Source organism: Phyllostomus hastatus, unplaced genomic scaffold, assembly GCF_019186645.2.
Source record: "Phyllostomus hastatus isolate PE091 unplaced genomic scaffold, TTU_PhHast_1.1 phas_contig_137, whole genome shotgun sequence".
Lineage (NCBI taxonomy): Eukaryota > Metazoa > Chordata > Mammalia > Chiroptera > Phyllostomidae > Phyllostomus > Phyllostomus hastatus.
Genome location: NW_025333583.1, coordinates 843308 through 857099, shown reverse-complemented (window position 1 = coordinate 857099; position 13792 = coordinate 843308). Strand labels below are relative to the sequence as shown.

Below are 13792 nucleotides of genomic sequence, written 5' to 3'. Positions count from 1 at the left end.
CATTCCGCTCCTTAGGTGTCCGCCCAAAAAGAGTAAAAACAGGTACTCCAGCAAGTACTTGTACACACACTCACGGCAGCACTAGTCACAACAGCCAAGATCTGGAAACTATCCCAATGTCCATCAACCGTAAATGGGTAAACAAATCGTGGTCCATCCCTGCAGTGGAATACTACCCAGCCACAGAGAAGAAGGAAGCACTGGCACGTGCCACAACATGGAGGGACCTTGTAGCAAACATTACGCTAAGGGAAAGAAGGCACATGTGCCCCGTCACATTTTACACAATACCATTTACAAGAAATATCAAGACTAGTCAATCCACAGACAGAGAATGCAGACTGACATCTGCTGGGGGCTGGGGGAGGGGACAGCACGTGACCTCTAAATGGACACAGTGTTTCCTTTGGGGTGAAGAGAATGTCCTGGAACTAGAGAGAGGTGGTGGGGGCACCACTAAATTATTCACCTTAACATGGTTAATTTTGTATCACATGAATTGCACCTCATTTTTAAAACTTGCTGTAAAGACTCTGTCGAGCCTGGTGCCTGACATCCCTTGCCTCAGAGAAGCAAGTTTTGTTCCTTTTCGGAAGCCCTTCACGCCTCCTGCCCCACCCCTCCTGCCCCACAGCTGCTTTCCCACACCCGCTCTCCCACACCTCCTGTCCCACAGCTGCTCTCACACCTGCTCTCCCACCCCTCCTGTCTCACAGCTGCTCTCACACCTGCTCTCCCACCCCTCCTGTCCCACAGCTGCTCTCACACCTGCTCTCCCACCCCTCCTGTCCCACAGCTGCTTTCCCACACCCTCCTGTCCCACAGCTGCTCTCACACCTGCTCTCCCAACCCTCCTGCCCCACAGCTGCTTTCCCACACCTGCTCTCCCACCCCTCCTGTCCCACAGCTGCTCTCACACCTGCTCTCCCACCCCTCCTGTCCCACAGCTGCTCTCACACCCACCTTCCCCAGGACGTTCGCCCGTTAATGACACCCCTCCCCCACCCGTCACGTCAGCCAGCCTCTTCCCTTCCGTCTACTTCCACGCGCACACCCTCTGATCTAGAAGCAGAACCTCTCCCTACGACCCAGTTTCCCACCCGGAGGACCACTACCCTCTCCCTCCACTCGGTGCCACACTTGCCAAAAGCGCAAGGTGCGCTAGTTCCCCAGGCCCTCCCTTGCCCTCATACTCCAGCTTCCTGCCCGCCGCCAACGGGATCCTCCCAACGGCGAGATCCCGGCTGAATTCTCCCGCCTCCCCTCCCGGGAGGCCCAGCCGCTGATTTGCTGAAAGGCCGTCCCTCCACTGCCTGGCTCCTCTTCACTATCAAAAGAGCTTGATGAATGAAAGGCTGCAGAGAAAAAAATGCCAGTTTCATTTAGCATGTCCTTGATGAAGCACTAAAAATAAAAATAAAATAAAAACTTAAGAAATAGCCCTTGCAGGCCCTAGCTGGCATAGCTCAGTGGATTGAGCACAGACCGCGACCCAAAGTATCGCAGGTTCGATTCCCAGTCAGGGCACATGCCTGGGTTGCAGGTCACGGCCCCCAGCAACCGCACATTGATGTCTCTCTCTCTCTCTTTCTCTCTCCTTTCCCTCTCTAAAAATAAATAAATAAATCTTTTAAAAAAGAAAGAAATAGCCCTTGCACATATTTTTAACATGCTGGGTAACAAACGGGAGGGATGCATGAGCATCCTGCTCCCAAAGCCCAAGGTAGTCTCAGGAGACACACGTGCGTGCATGTCTCTGAGTCTTCACCTCGCTCGCCCGTTTGCCGTGGCGCACCTTTCCTCCTTGGAAGAGTGACTAACGGGCAAACTAGGGTTATTCACACTGGGCAGATATTTTCTCTCAAAGGAACCAAGTGAGTCTCTCACTTCAAGGAAAACAACTAATATAGTTTTTGTTGCCAGAGATAAAATGTGGACATTAAAAGACTTAAAGGAAAAAGTTGGGACTTCCAGAAAACTTTTACCACTCATTATGAGCTCAATGGACTCCCAAGACTTAAAGACTTTTTTTGATGAGACTGGTGGTGATATGAATCACGATGTGGTTGCTTTCGTTATTATATAATGAAATGTGTCAACATTCGGAAGCTCTGTACAACTCCATTACTTTCCAAATGATCAATGTGTGATATTATAAAAGCCATCCATTGGTAAAAGATCCAAAATGCAGAACAGACCAACAGACTGTAATGAAACAGGGTACCAGAGATCATTGCCATGGTTTCAGATTCCACATTCAATTAACCTTTATGGAGCTGCTGCTCGTCAAGTTTTGGAGTCTTTTCAAGATACTCAATTATCTGAGAAGGCTATTAAAACTTCTTTTTCCAACTGCATATCTGTGTGAGGCTAAATTTTCTTCCTATACTTAATCCAAAACAACACTTCACAATAGCTCAAGTATTAAAGCAAATGTAAGAATCCAGCTGTCTTCTTTGAAGCCAGCTATTAGAGAGATTCATGAAAAAGAACACGATGCCTCCCTTCTTACGAAACCGTTTTTGCTTTGGAAACTGTAGTTACTTTTCATTGAAAAGATGTCATTTCTGTGAACATGTCGATGGCTTTATTAGTTAAAATCCATGATAAGTACTTTTAATTCCTTAGTTTTAATCTAATGTCATAAATATCAACGGATGGAGCTCAATAAACTAGGGCTTTTGGGGGACCTCGATAATTTTTTTAAATGCAAAGGAGTTCTGAGAGCAAAAAGTCAGAAACCACAGGGCTCAGCGAGGTCGGAACAATTTCGTCAGGAACACGACAAACCCCGCATCCAGTGGACGAATCTCTGAGTGAGTCTGCAGGCCAGCAGCAGCAAAGGGGACCCAGCTCTGGACACCACGGAGGCCCAGCAGGCGGCTACTCTGAACAGGAGGGTAGATCCCCTCCACGCCAGGAAGAAACCCCCCAAGTCTGCCTGTGGTTCAGACGCCTTAGGAACACGCGCCCAGAGCCCGCTGGTGTTTCTGCGGAGCTTGGGGAGAGCCTCGCTGAACCGCCCCCTAACAAGTAACAGGTCGTTCCGCGGTGCGCGCGCAACACTCCGCAGCTCGGAAAGTTAAGCCGCGGAGCCAGAACGAGTCTTAAAAGCTCAGAGGATGTCACGGAGGGAGTAGGCAAACACCATAATCACACTAAAGCTCCAGTCTCTTACACTGCCGGGAAACAAATGAGTCCATTTGTACTTCTTTTTTTGCACTTCAAAGCTGTACTTGAAACAGCTGTCGGGAAGAAAAGACCACATTGGGGAGCATTCAGAGGCCTCCCCCCCCCGCCCCGCCCCAAAAACCTGTAAGAAATACCAACCTGCCCCCGATAGGTGCTGACTAGATGTTTGGTTAGAGGCTGTGGAAGGCTACGGTGGTTGATCATGGTTCAGAGGAGATTTGGACATCGGGGCAGGGTCAAGTTCAGTGATTTCCGGTGCCAGTGTTTAGGCTTGCAACATCGGGAGAACGGGGAGTGGTTTTCCTCACCTGTGTTTTCTTGGGGTGAAGCTCCGTGCCTGACACATACGTAAAGGTGCTCACAGAACCCTGGGTGAGGGAATGAGCATGTGCAGAAATAAGTGAGTGTCCAGGAGGACGAGTGTAATCAACAAACAGTTGGGTGTGAGAGCAAAGCACAGCTGGAGTTTTCTGGATCCCCTAGGGGGCGCCCTCCGTGGGCAAAGCCATCCAGCTGCCATTCCCAGCCGCACACCCTAAGCTCAGGGACCTAGCCACCGAAAAATAGGACAAAGGGGTAAGTGTTTTATGGAGAGGAAAGACAAGGAAAGCAGGCTGGCCAAGTTCCAATGAGGATCCTCTTCTCTCGGGCATCAACGTCGAGTCAGAGCCTTATTTCTGTGCTCTAAATATTACTACCATGTGTCATGTGCACCTTCTTGCCCAAATTTGTGACAGAAAAATAAGGATGCACATGATATGCATGGGCAGTGCCTGAAATGCCTTGGATCAGTTTCTGTGTTCTGTAGTTATTTGTTACATAAAATTTCTTGTACCATAATATGTTCAAAAATAAATGCTAAAATGTCTTTATAATACAAAAAGGGTATCTAAATATAAATAAATAATTGAATTAAAAAATTTAAACAAAAGATTTTTTTTTCCTGAAAGTTTGGGCCAAAAACATGGGTGCACGGTATTTACAGCAAAATACGGTAACTGAAATGTCGGAATGAGAGTGACCTGTCTCGGACAGAGACTTGTAAAATGAGTGTCTCTCTTTGTAGAGTCTGAGAGTTGTGACGAACGGAGTGCAAAGTCTAGGGTGCGCAAACACCAGTTTCTGGAACTCATGTGTGTTATCACTGGAAACGTGAGAATCCCGAGCTGTAATGGTGCCTGCAGAGCACAATACCGTGCTGTGTACTGAAAAGATGCTGAGACAGTGGGTCTTAAAAGTTCCCACCACAAGAATAAAAAATGTGTGATGAGGAGGGGAGATGGATGGTAACTACACTTCTTGTGGTGATCGCTCCCCATCTGCACATACGTTAAACCACCGTGTGCACCTTAAGCTTGTGCACCGTTCGCTATATGTCAACTACACCTCAGTGAAACGGGGGGAAACTAATCCAAAAAAAGCAGTTCCTGAACTACATGGAGAAAGAAGTCTGCCTGCCACTGACACAGATTTTCTCCTTCTCTGTGTTACTCATCTCACCTGTTCCAGAGCTTCCTCAAACTTCAGAGTAAGAGAGCCCCAGGGAGCCTCGTCTCCTGGTACGATTCATGTCAAAGAAAGCCATGGAGTAGAGGCTGCCGAACCTCCTAAGCTTCTCAGAAAGGTGTGGAGAACGTGGCCTCCCATGTCTCTGTCTGATGTCCGTGGCACTCCTCAGTGTTACCCGCATCTCGTCTCAGGCCCCGCCCCCGACCCTCTGGGGCGGGATCTGCATTTTCACGAGATGCCCAAGTGACCTGCGTGCACTCTGCAGGGAAGATGTGCTGCCCAGACGCCACCAGGTCAAACCATCTGGACAGTTCCCACCTGGTGGCTGGTTTCCCTTGCACTGAACAGTGAGGCTCACCGTGAAGACCCTGAACACGCAACAAACCTGGCTGTGATGCCGAACATCCTCCCAGGGACACTGTGGGGTGGCGGGGACTAGGGCCGTGTCACCTGGCAGGAGAAGCCGCACAGAACAAGGGTCCAGAAGTCTCCCTTCATTTCTGCCCTGTCCCGACCACAGATGAGCTCCTGGGCTTTGGGCAGAGTTTACATCTCTCTGAGAGTTCGGTTTCCTGGTGTCAAAAATAAAACAGGTAGAGAGGTCTCCAAAATCACCTCCTACTCGAAATCTTATGACCCCGGAAAGGTCACCGGTGATATCATCCTGACCCTAATATATTCGGAGGGCCACCAGGTGCCACCAGAGCCACAGCTGTCTGTCAGCATTGGGAGGCGCACTTCAACCTCTGGAACATGCCGGTGCCGAATAGAAAGATGAAAAAACATCTCTCCTTCAGGATAAGAGTTTACAATTATTTCTTTAAGTAATTTACAGTAAATGACAGAATGTTGCCATATTTTCGTGCAGACAATGACATGATCATCCTGCTCTATAACATAAAGGCAGCAATGGTGGTTTTTTTGAAGTGCATTAGTACCAAGAAGTATAATTCAGACAAATCAGTGAACTTCTGGGCAGGCTTGTTTTTTATGTGCTGAAAAGGGGACGGCTGGGCTGCACTTACTTTGATGACTTCTGTGGTTATGTTCCCGATTAGCATTGTTCTGTTTTGTATTACTCATAGAGTAATTTTTCTCTCCAAGGTCCATGATGCAGTTTCTACAAGTGAACTCTGTGGGAGAGAGCACCCTTCTTTTATGAGCAAATGCATGTGTCTCGGACACCTTTGTTTTGAGACACGTGCATTTCCTAATAAATACCTTTGCATTGCATCCCAGGTATCTTGTTGTGTGGCTCAAAAGTCTGTAGTGAGCATTATCCATAGGCTCATTATTTAGTCAAGAGGAAGGTGCCCCCCACTGCCCTTAGAACAATGTCATAGAATAAATGAGTCTCTCTGGTCTGCATGCCCCTGACCACGGCTCCTCACTCTTTTCCCATCCACGATTCCCCTCTGCCCACCTCTTGCTGTGCCTCATCACCCACTTAAAGGAGAGAGAAAGCCTCCTCGGGGCGGGCAGAGCCACACAGACCTCGCCCCACCGCAGTGAACGGTGCCATCCCGAGCGTCTGTGATGCCAGGACACAGCGAAGGCCTCTCCTCGATCCATGGGTGGGTGTCCTCTGCTATCCTCCCCCCCTATTTCTTCTTCACGAAGTTACCGGGTCACAATCCCTTCTCAAAGTCTCAGGAGAGCCTTTGTGTTCGTACTAATGACGGTCGAAAAGTTGGCTCCGACAGAAGTGAAGGGTGGAAGGATGAGACGTCCCTTCCTGCCCTCCGGCAGGCTGCTACTACGGCCTGACCTAAAGCGGCGCGCACAGAGGTTTCAAACCGACGGGAGGACGACATCCAAGTTGCCGTGGATTCCAATTATCCTGACCTATTTTGTTTGACGTGGTCCTCAGCGGTGCCTACAGCACGCTGGGTCACACACTGTCTGTGAGGCTGCCTCAGATCACAGACTGTTTTCCGACTCGTTGCTTTATAAAATTCACCGTGGTCTTCCCGTATTTACCATATAACTTAAATTGCATATCTAACTCAACACTCCGAGAACCGGTTTCTGTCATATTTTTGTCCTTTGATTTACTTTGTTCCTCCGGTCCACAGACAGTTTTTGCAGCATCTCCCATGCGGAGAGCACCCTGCTGTTTGTTACAAGGGATGCGGAAGGAACCACGCACCGCACAGAGCACAGCAGCAAGGAACTCACCCTCCGAGACTCCCCTGGGAAGCCCGCTGACCCCACATCTGAGCTGGGCGTGTCTCTGCGCTCACAGGACACACCTGCGAGGCTCCCCCGGAGGCCACGCCACCACTATTTATCGCTCCAGCACCCTGACCCCACCGCCTTCCAACTCTGTCTCAAAGGCCACATGTTATCTGCAAAATGCATGTCCCCGAGCCTCGGCCAGTCCCAGACACAGGACAGGCAACACCTCTGCGGTAAGGTGGGTGCACATAAGCATGGGTGTAAGGAATTCAAGCATGCATCAATAGGCATGTGTCTCATAAGAAAACTAAAACACAGCAGGGTTTGAGAGGAGACAGTGTACACTAGCAGATGAGGGACAGCTTCTGGATGCAAGAAGATTTCTGAGCTGAGCGTGAAGTATAGTTAGGAAGGTGGGAGGGCAGGGGCAGAAGGTGGGGGTAGGGACGTGCAGTGACCAGGGATTCCAGATGGAGGGCACAGTGGGAGCCAAGCCAGGGAGACCTGAGGGAGGAGCCAAGGGGCTGCCGGGATTGTGGGAGGAGCTGAGGATGGAAGCTAGATGGGTGCTCCTGTACCCAGGTTACGGCACGCCTGTCTCTCTCCTGCAGGAACAAGACTGGGCATAAAGAAGCCTCATTGGGAATTCAGAAACCTGGAGCTAGGTTTTGCAGTAGATGGGAATTGACTGCAAGCCCTCACAAAGAGGCACATGCTTTAGAAACAGGAAAAAAGGTAAGGAGTGGGGAAGAACAGTGTCGCCTGCCCAGACCACACTGGCTGGAGATCAAGGACAGTGGGTGTTAACAAGGGATGGACACAAAACAACTTCAGGCCAGCGATTCATTTCCAATACACCAAACCCAACCAGAACATCTCAGACACAGGAAGACTAGGACTTTGTAGAACTTGAGCCTTTGACTTCCAAGAGCCGGAAAGGGGTGACGGAAGTTCAGGAATCTTCAGGAGCCCGACATGCCAGTGCTTTGCCCATGTACGGGCCCACACCTAGAGACACAATTAAGACGCAGGCTCTAGAGGGAACTGGAAACGGTCCCCAGCCGTGATGCCAGCTCAGCTCTCTCTCTCTCAAAACACAGTCTGAGCAGTCAGCTCTCGTGTCTGATCCAAATAGCCTACGGATGACAGGTTCCTAAGGCAAGAGCTAGAGAGATTTCTAAGGAACCTTCCAGTAATGTAGGCCTGACCCCATTTATCTATCAATATAAACCAGGGCCAAGAAGTAAAAGAGTTTTGGGAGATGTATTGAACCAGTATTAATATGTACTGAACCATTATACCACTTACCAACATTTATCCTTTCTTTATTAGTTCCATATGACCTTGAATGTATGAGCAGTGAGATCCTTGAATAAAAAAAATGTTGCTTATTTGCTTTAGGGAGTCAGCAAGAATGGGAAGATGATAAGCAATGCTCCCGAGATGTCTGTTTCTAGAATTATGGTCCACAATCTGCTTCTCCATCAGAACCACCAGGCTGCCTAACAAAAGGTATCGTCATCTAAGAGAGGGCCCTGGGATATGACTCTCTGTCAAGGGCCTCCAGAGAGTCTTAGGCAAACTAAATCTTAAAACTACAACTTGAATGTTGTGGGCAAGCGATGCAATTAGGTAGAAAGGGGGCAACAATGAATTGGAGAGAAAATCTTGTGATGGTTAATTTTATATGTCACCTTGGCTGGGCCATGGTGCCTAGATATTTTGGCCACATTAAACCAGTGGACTTTGAGGAAAGCAGATTGTCCTACGTAATGAGGGTGGGCCTCACCCAATCAGATGAAGGCCAAATAGAACCAAAGGCCCATCTCCCCCAAGCCAGAGGGAATTCCTCCAACAGTGTTTGCACTCCATCTGCAACATCAGCTCTCCCTGCTGCCCCAGCAGACTGTCTTTGGACTTGAACTGCAACTCCTTCCGGAGTCTCCAGCCTGCCAGCCTCTCCCCAGTCAAATATGGAACTCACTGCACTCCACAATGAGTGGATCCACAGTAAATCAATTCCTTAAAGTAAATCATACAAATTTCTCCTATTGGTCCTGTTTCTCTGAAGAACACTAATACACATCTCTTGCCCTTGAGAGGGATGGTCCCTGGGACCTACCTGGATCCAAGGAAGACTTAAGGCCCCCGCCAGCACAGAGGGCTGTGTGGCTCCCCAGCACACCTTCAAGATACTTAAGGAACCAGCAAATAGGCAGCAGCCAACCTTGGTGACAGTGTTCAAGGAGAAGTAGTGGCCCAGAGTCCAATTTTTTTTAGAAGGAAAAGAAAACTTCAGAGTCATCCCATATCACAAAAGCCGTTTTCAAAAATAGAGCCCCTCATGGAGCTATAGAAAACATTTAAAAACACCCTCCCAGGACAGTGAGATATCTAAGAACAGCAAGCTTAAGCTTTATGACAAAACCACCCATCCACTCGGAGCTGTGCAGTACCCTCTAGCCAAAGGATAGTTGACAGAAAAGAAAAGAGTCCCATTACCAAAGGCAAGCAGTGTGGTAACAACAGCACTGCTTTTGTTTGGACGGACAATCTGATAAAAAGTTATAAAAATGATGGGAGACAATAAAAATTAGACCACCATATAGTTCTTTCTGTTTTGTGCTATAGAGTGGATTCTTGTACCGAGTGAAAGGTTAGACTGTGTAAATTCTAATTTTAGGACAGAGTAAAAAGAAACAAATGTGATGGTAGCTGCCTTGTTAGCAAATGACTCATACATCATAACGACAATCACAAGAAGCCACGGGAACTCAAGTTGACACAAGAAAGATGAACCTCCTTCCCATCCCCACTCCTGCCAAAGGCGGTTTAACTCCCACCATCTCTTTGTGAACTGTAGAAGTGGCCTCCAGACATTTCTCTCCGAGATAACACAGTAGTGAGTCTATGAATGGACATGGTCATTTCAAGCTAATCATTTGCTTACAGTCACCAGGGGTAATTATGATGACTCGGATAAGATGACTGGCCACAATTTCTTTAAATTCCCGGATGGTGCACGCGGGCTTTGACCAAATCAACAACACCAGAGGCTCCGTACTCTAGGAGCAACCTGTGTGGAGGTGGTGGTGGCAGCGGAAAGCGTAGGGGTCACCTCGGGCGGACGCCTGCAGAGCTTTTCCAAGGAGCCCGTGCCCATAATGAAGACGCGTTTTCTTTGCAATGACCTGTTAAAATTAGCATGGATTCCTTACTAAAGCTGTTGAGTCATTTTCTCGTGGAGCACAAAGCACTCTGGCAAGGTTTTCCAAGCGACCTGCCAGGTGCTGACCGCTCACTCTGCTTGTGCGATGACTCAGTTCTGAACCAGCAGGCAGAGCCCCTTAGCTGGGGCGTTCATGCAGGTGACACCCGTGTGCGGGCTGCATGCCGGCACCACGGTCTGCAGGGCACCACGGTGATGCCGGACGAAAAGTTTCCCCAGCAGTCTCGTCCATTGTAAGAGAGGGCTCACAAGGAATCTTAACCCCTTTGTCAGTCCACACTTCCGAGAACAGCCTTTGGTCCTTGCTGAAGACACTTCTCTTTCACCGATGCCATCATTGCGAGGTCTAATCGGGCCCCAGAACCGTACACTGGGCGGAGTAAGAGTGAATTTGGGGAGGGCCCAGGCGTCTCCTCTCTGCAGCCTCGCCGGGAAGGTCCGACCCTCTTCTACTGTCCCCTTCTCTTTTCTCCAGGGGTCGCACCCTAGCCTAGACTGCCACAGAAGAACACTGGAGTTCTTCCTCTCCCCCCATAAAGTAAAGTGACAAATGAAGCTTCCGTTCGAGAAAGAGAGACACGTTGAGTCCCAGCCGGCTGGGGCGGAGGGAGGCAGACCCACAGGGCAGGCTCCACCGAGCGGAGGCAGCCGCGGGCCTCGCCTCCGGCTTTAGGCCAGGCACGCTCCCCTCTGCTGGGAAGTTCCTCTTTGGCCTTGGTTTATGTTTGTGCTCCTTTTCTTTTCTTTTTTTATTTTATTTTAATCATTGTTCAAGTATAGTTTTCTCCCTTTTACTCCCAATCCAGCCCACCCTCCCAACCCTCCCCACTTCCCCCCCCCACTACCACCCCCCCTTAGTTTTTGTCCATGTGTCCTTTAAGTTTGTTCCCGTAAACCCTTCCCATTCTCCCCTGAAATTCCCTCTTCTCTCCCCTCTGGTCACTGTCAGCCGTGTTCCTTTTCTAAGATTTAGCAGAAATTACTATTTCCCCTGCTTTCTTGGGTTCTGACAACATTCTGCCCCCTGCAGGGGATATTTTACAGAAAAAATGGTACATTTAAGCCACTGAAATATTACACCTCAAATACATCAAAATCACGGGTTTTCCAAGATGACATGAGCAAGGCCTTGGGTCAGTTACTCCATTCCTTCGGCTCGTCCAAGTCACACCACTGTTGCTGAAGGTGCTGACGCTGCCACGGGGAGGGGTCACCGAAGCGCTACCCTTAAACCGGCCTAAAACAAATCGCACTCTTTCTACTGTGGGTCCCTCTTTCACCTAACAGGAGCTCAATGCACATACGTGTAGGACTGGGGAGGGGGAATGGAGGCCAGGAAGCCAGACATGGGAACGGCAAGGGGGAGAGGAGTGGCTGTGTCCTCCCAGAACCGTCCCCGTGCGAGGGCTAGAGCCTCCCTCTCCTGGCAAGCTCAGGTGCAGTGTGGGGTCCCGCTGCCAGGGACCGCAGGGAGCCCTGGACTGATGGCAACTGGCCTCAGTGGCTGTGCAGTCCCCTGCTGGTCTGACTCCTGGGCCTGCCATGAACAGAAAATGAGGAGGAGGAATTGCCCTCAGCCCCTGGCTCTGGCCCCTGGCCCCTGGCCCTGGGAGCCGAGCTACTAAAGAAAATGAGGAACAAGACTCAGGTCTTCCGCAGTGTTGATGACACTGGTCCACAAAGGTCAAAAATAATGACAACCTTCTCATCCCTGCCTCTTCTCCATCCCTTCTCTTATTTTTTTTATATTTTATTGGATTCGCTGGGGTGGCATCGGTCAACAAAACCATACAGGTTTCAAGCGCACAACTCTACAAAACATCGTCTGCACACTGCACTGTGCACCCAGCACCCAAAGTCAAGTCTCTCTGCATCCCCACCCGCCCTCCCATTGCCCACTTCCACCTCCCCCGAGTCCCCCCTTCCCTCTGCCTGTCACCACACTGCTGTCCGCATCTATGTGTCACATACACGTTTTACTTAACCCCTTCACTTTTTTTCACCCAGCCTCCCAACACTGTCCCGCCCCTTCAACAGCTGTCAGTCTTTTCTGCTTCTGTTTTGTTTGTTAAATTGTTTTGTTCATTAGAATCCACATATAAGTGAGATCATATGGTCCTTGTCTTTCTCTGCCTGGCTTATTTCGCTTAGTGTAATTTCCCGGTCCATCCATGCCATCACAAAAGGTAAGGTTTTCTTCTTTTTTATGGCCAAATAATATTCCAATGCGTAAATGTTCCACAGCTTTTTTATCCACTCACCTACTGATGGGAACTTATTTTCACCTCTGTAACTGTTGTTAGCTAGCACAAGGGAAATGAAAGGTCTAAGGAAGGAATTATTAATCACTGGGAAGCAAATGACTCTGCGCTTACCTTTTTTGCTTCCATTTCTCTTCGTGCTGCTACCAGATATGACGATGACTTCTCGCGAAATCTCTGCTGCGAACCGACGCAAGAAGGGCTAGCGCTGCGCAAACTTGTTCTAATGGCTTTAGAACCCACATGCAGATTTACGTATCTGTATGTTGCACTCTAATATACAATTGAAATCAGAAATGGGGGGAGGGGCTTTTTAATGCATTGACATAAATACATTTTTTTAAAGCTACCCAGTTTCCCCTCACCTCTGATGGCTTCGTGGTACATTTTCCTTTTCCGGAACATTCCAGGTCATCTGCACGGCTGTCCCCTGGAACACAGGTGCTGGTCTTTACCACCAGAGTCAAGCGCAAAGCCACGATGGATTTTGTAACAGAATCGTTCACAAAACCTGAAAGGACATGGGACAAGAGCAAACGTGAGGTTTTACCAACATTCTTTTTACAAGACTACGCGTTTACTGGAGGCAGCATTCAAGCCTGCAAATGAAAGGAAATGCACTGAGTTAGGGGAAAGAATAAAGCTTCATCCCCGACTGCAGGCCTTCCAGCCAGGCCCCCCTCCCCAGGCACCGTGAGAAACACCCAAGGTCAACGAACAGGAGCGGCCATTGGTTCAGTCATCACCTTGCATCCCCTTGCGCTGTTCCCGCCCTCGTGCTCTGGGCGCCCCTTTGGCTCTCGAGTCTGTTCCTGCTCTAACCTGTCGGAGTTCAGCTTCTCTGATTTAAACCCAGCTTCTCCCAGGAACCCAGCTGCCCGCATCTCCCAACTCTTCTTCCTCCTGACTCCCTGGGCAGTCACAGCACTAAGTATCCCCGAGGGCTGACCCCCACGCCAGCCTGCTCCAGCAGCGCTCCGTGCCTTCACAGGGGACATGCAACACGGTCCGCATTCTACACGGGGTTGATCACTGAACAGCTTCCCGGATCACCAATCCGGCTACACAACATCAATTGAAGTTACGTGGTTTTAACCATCCAATATTACAGGACCAACTACAGTCAAATTTGATTGCAGTACCATCAATGTGTCGTATTTATCATTCAATGATCTCTGTCTAGTGTGGCTATTTATAGATAGTACATAGTAATAAATATGAAATAAATATAGCCTTCAATTGGAATCAAGATACAAATACTGTAAGCACTCTGTATCGATGATATCATTATTTCGCCGAGTGTCTCTTTTTCTAATAAGAATATTATTTACTTATGTATAATTTTTTAATTCAAAATAAACAAGGTATAATGAATGCCTCCAACATCCAGGAGAGGACTCCTGTGGTACCTATAAAAAACACT

The 13792-nt window shown here is 49.0% G+C and overlaps 1 protein-coding gene across 1 annotated transcript in view; it reads right to left on the bottom strand.

Moving 5' to 3' along the window:
* Positions 1-13792, bottom strand: part of DNER (delta/notch like EGF repeat containing) — a 260889-nt gene that overhangs the window by 111287 nt on the left and 135810 nt on the right. The window contains exon 5 of the mRNA XM_045855980.1: positions 12735-12880. Within this exon, the coding sequence (XP_045711936.1) occupies positions 12735-12880 (146 nt within the window). The remainder of the gene's footprint in view (positions 1-12734; positions 12881-13792) is intronic.